At 37.2% G+C, this 4,475-nt stretch overlaps 1 protein-coding gene across 1 annotated transcript; it reads left to right on the forward strand.

The window, feature by feature from the left end:
* The first annotated feature begins 2,210 nt into the window (after window positions 1-2,210).
* LOC138894450 (uncharacterized) lies at window positions 2,211-3,002 on the forward strand. The gene is made up of 2 exons (XM_070179146.1): window positions 2,211-2,741; window positions 2,802-3,002. Exons 1-2 carry the CDS (start codon window positions 2,211-2,213, stop codon window positions 3,000-3,002), a joined length of 732 nt encoding a protein of 243 aa, XP_070035247.1.
* The last annotated feature ends 1,473 nt before the right edge of the window (window positions 3,003-4,475 follow it).

The following is a 4,475-nucleotide window of genomic DNA, read 5'->3' on the forward strand; positions in this document are numbered from 1 at the left end:
GTTGCCAAGCACTGTGGAGTAAGAATCAAACGCGTTTTCCCTTCCTTTATCTCTTTACTTTGTAGTTTAATGTCTTTGAACAAAATATTAATTGTTGTCGTATTTATGAGTAGCTAAATTCTCTTATCTAAGGTTTGCTGGAACCTATTGGAGGATGATTTTCTAATGCGTTTAATATATATTTGCCTTTGATTTTTTTCTACTTGTTTAACTATATTTTCAATGTTGTTAATTGAAGAGCTCTCAATTAACTGTGCCTATTTAGTGTGTATATTGCTCGAGAGAGTACACATTTTGGTAGTTATTGAACACCACCACTCCTAATGTAGTTGAGAGATCGATACATAGGGTTTAAATGCAGGATTAGAGATAACAAAGTCTTGGTGCGATCATAGTGAGCGGTAAATTAGTGCCAGCTAGCGTAGTTTGAGAGAATGCGTATAGTAAATTATGGTAGTTGCTCGAGAGAGAGAGCTACGATAGCGGAAAAGATTCCGACAACAGAAAAAATCATAACCTTAGACTTTTCCAAATCTTGTCTACAATATTTACTTTGTTAGTTATAAATTACTGCATTTTTAATTACTTTAATCTTATTTAGTAAACTCTCAAATTGTTATATAATATTTTTGAAGGTTGATTACTTGAATTCGTGAAAAACTATTGGTTGTAATTAGTACGTTATTTCCATGTGGGATTCGACTCCAGACTTGTAAACCGGATTATATTTGCAATGACCGCTAGACCTCTTAGGAGGCATAGTTGGGCGTGATCAGGTACCCTCAACTATTACCAATCAATTGTGCCTCCAAGAAAATGTAGATGTTGCAGTTCACACCAATTTGACTACAGAATCTGATAGCAAAGCCAAGAACAACATCAAAGGTCAAGAGCAGAAGAAGCAAATTATGGAAACCAATATGAATCAAGAGAAACAACAAGTGAGGACTGTTTAAAATTCAATTTCCAATCCTAATGTTGTTGTGATGTCTAGCAAATCTACTACTTCTGATACTGGGCAGAAGGCTACAACAACAAAGGAGATGACAATTGACTGGGCTCAAAGGAGCTTTGGCATGCCTAAGGAAAATGTTAATGTGACCCTTAACCACTCATGTCAGGAAGTACCTTCACAGACCTTCGGGTATTCACCTAATTCCAATGGAAAAACTATATACTCTATCCAGCAGTTGTTTTATACTTCTGAAGCACAAACAAGAGTAGCACCTGTTGAAAATAGACAACTCATTTTCAGCACAGGTTCATCAAAAAGTATCCAGCATGACCTTCGACAACACCACAACTGGGGAGGTATCAGCTAATATTGAATGGGCATTGGTAATAATCTCAGATAAGGAGCAGGTCAGTAAGGATGATGCAGAGCCATATCAAGCTACACTGAGGGCAGAATCTCAAACTGTTGATGGGAAGGATCCAACAATGGTGTATGATCACATGGGGACAGATGTAGTTCATAGCGAAGCAATTGGTTCTAAAATTAACCCTTCTTTAGGATCTATTTATGAGCTGCAATTCAGGGCTATCCAGGAATCTATTAGTAATAAGAAGCAGAATATACAACATATCTCTCCACAACAAACTGAGCAATCCATTATTCCAATAATTTCAGGTGCTATTGAAGCTGTCCCACTAGCTTGTGCTTCAGGAACTGGGCATCCTTTGAAGATTCATCTCAATGTGCCACTGCAATCTCCTAATCAAATCCTGCATGACATCATCACACACAATATGGTGCCTATAGACATTCAGAATATTATATTAGAGAAGGAACAACTAGAGGAAGAAGGGGATGAAGAATCTACCTCTGGCAATTTAAAGGCTATAGCTAGAGAAGGTGACCTTTCTCCTACCCTGGGAAATAAAAGTGGTAGGAAAGGGAAGAAGCAAGGACTGATTAAGGAAATACAACTACCAAAAAGAGTTTTGCCCAAAAGGGCAGTATTACAACCTAGATGATTATCAAATCATTAATATGGAATATAAGGTCTGTGAATACACAACAGGCCTTCCAGAGAGTGATTAACATGCAAAGGGAATTTGTTTTTTTTTGTCATTGCTTTGATGGAGCCATTCCAGAATTTTAGCCATCTTCAAAGGTATAGAAGAAGACTCAATATGAAGACTGATTTTGCTAATATAAATGGAAAGATTTGGTATTTTTTGATGTTACAGTAATATAGGAGTTAGTTATGGAATCTCATCAACAGGTTACAATCAACTTGTTTCATCCAGACATTGGCCAACATATTATGTATTCCTTTGTATATGCCAAATGTTCTTCATTGGAGAGATTGGAGTTATGGGATAATCTTTACTTTCTGGCAAGTGATATGGAGCTGCCCTGGATGGTAGGAGGAGATTTTAATGTTCTACTTCATGAAGATGAAAAGATTGGAGGGCTAACTGTTCATCCTCCAGAGTATGATGATTTTACGTTATGTGTAAACTCATATGGGCTGTTTGATTTAGGCTTCAAGGTTATTCCTTTCACTTGGTGGAATGGAAGTCCAAATACACAGTGCATATTCAAGAGGTTGGATAGAATTTTTGTGAATTTGCCTTTCCAGAACTTGTTCCCTACAATTGAGGTGGAACACCTCATCAGAACTGGATCAGATCATGCACCCTTGTTGATGACTTGTGGGGAACAAATCTCTAATTATATCAAACCTTTTAAGTTCTTAAATTTCTGGACAAAACATGAGAATTTCAAAGATGTGGTCAGGTAGAACTAGTATTCGGACTTCATTGGAGATCCTTTTCTCATGTTCAAACAAAAGTTGAAGAGGGTAAAAGTTGCATTGTCAAAATGGAGCAAGGAGACTTATGGAGATATTTTCAAGCAACTGAAAATTAGGGAGGATATTGTACGAGTTAAAGAGATGTTATTTGAAGAAGAACCTACTTTTGAGAATAGGATTGTCCATCAGAAAGCTCAAGCTGAATTGAAAAGATACCTCAGCACTGGAGAGCAGTATTAGAAGCAGAAGGCTGGCATGACTTTGTTCAATAAAGGAGATAGAAATACAAGTTTCTTTCACAATCATGTGAATGAAAAAAGGCAAAAGCTACAACTGAAGAGGATCCAAGTCAGTAATGGATCATGGATTGAAGATCAAGAGGCTTTGGCTAAGGCTGCTGTAGAATTTTATGAAAGGCAATTTTCACAAGAAGATGACCCAGCTGATTTCTCTTTATTAGCTAATGCGCCAGCCACGGTGACAAGGCAGCAGAATATTCATCTTTGCAGCTATCCTAGCATGGAGAAAGTTCAACAAGCTGTGTTTCAACTTAGTGGGGAAAGTGCTAGTGGTCCATATGGGTTCTTTGGTACTTTTTATGAGGAATGCTAGGATATTATTGACAAGGATATTCATGATATGGTCCTATTTCTTTATGGGGGAGCTGCTCTACTAAAGTCAATTACACATACTAATCTAGTGCTTGTGCCAAAGAAGCATATAGTGCAAACATTTTCAGACTTGATGCCTACTAGCTTGAGCAATTTCATTAACAAAATTCTCTCAAGAGTACTGCATGACAGGTTGGAGAGCCTACTTCCTTCATTAATATCAAGCAACCAATCTGGCTTTCTGAAAGGTAGAAACCAATCTGGCTTTATGAAAGGTAGAAGTATCTTTGAAAATATCCTCCTAACTCAAGAGATTGTTACTGATATTAGGTTGCGAGCCAAACATGTAAATGTAGTCATAAAGCTAGATATGACCAAGGCATACGATAGAGTTTCCTGGAAATTCTTGTTGCATGTACTGAGAAAAATAGAATTTGTTGAACACTTCATCAATATGATATGGAGTCTATTGTCTAATAATTGGTATTCAGTATTGGTGAATGGCTAGTCATCAAGAGTTTTTAAATCTTCTAGAGGAGTTAAGCAAGGAGATCCTCTGTCTCCGACTTTATTCATCCTATCAGTTGAGGTTCTATCTAGATCACTACACAAGTTGTTTGAAGACAAGTCATTTGTAGGATTTGGTATGCCAAAGCGGACTGATCAATTGAATCACCTTGCATACGCCGATGATACCATCATTTTTGTATCAGCACATCCAGACTCCCGAGAGAAGATCATGACAGTACTGAAGGATTATGAGAAGACCTCAGGGCAGTTGATCAATAAAGCAAAAAGATCATACTATATGCATGCTAATGCAGCAAATGTTTTGTTCCAAACTGTTGGTGCTATCACATGCTTCTCAATGGGTACATTTCCTTTTACATATCTTGGGTGTCCTATATTCTATACAAAGAGGGGGAAGGAGTATTATGATGATCTCGTTCAGAAGGTGAAGGCAAAATTATATTCATGGAAAGGTAAATTACTTTCGTTTGGAGGCAAGACTACTTTGATAAGCAGTGTCCTTTAGAGTATTCCCATTCACATGCTATCAGTACTAGATCCAACTAAGAACATCATAGTCTATTTTCACAAA

Source organism: Nicotiana tomentosiformis, chromosome 6, assembly GCF_000390325.3.
Source record: "Nicotiana tomentosiformis chromosome 6, ASM39032v3, whole genome shotgun sequence".
Classification (NCBI taxonomy): Eukaryota; Viridiplantae; Streptophyta; class Magnoliopsida; order Solanales; family Solanaceae; genus Nicotiana; species Nicotiana tomentosiformis.

Bases quoted from the DNA above. Each gene is read 5' to 3' on its own strand.
- LOC138894450 (XM_070179146.1), top strand. From the start codon at position 2,211: ATGGAATCTCATCAACAGGTTACAATCAACTTGTTTCATCCAGACATT. The intron at 2,742-2,801 runs GTCAGGTAGAAC...TTCAAACAAAAG, and splicing joins ATGAGAATTTCAAAGATGTG to TTGAAGAGGGTAAAAGTTGC.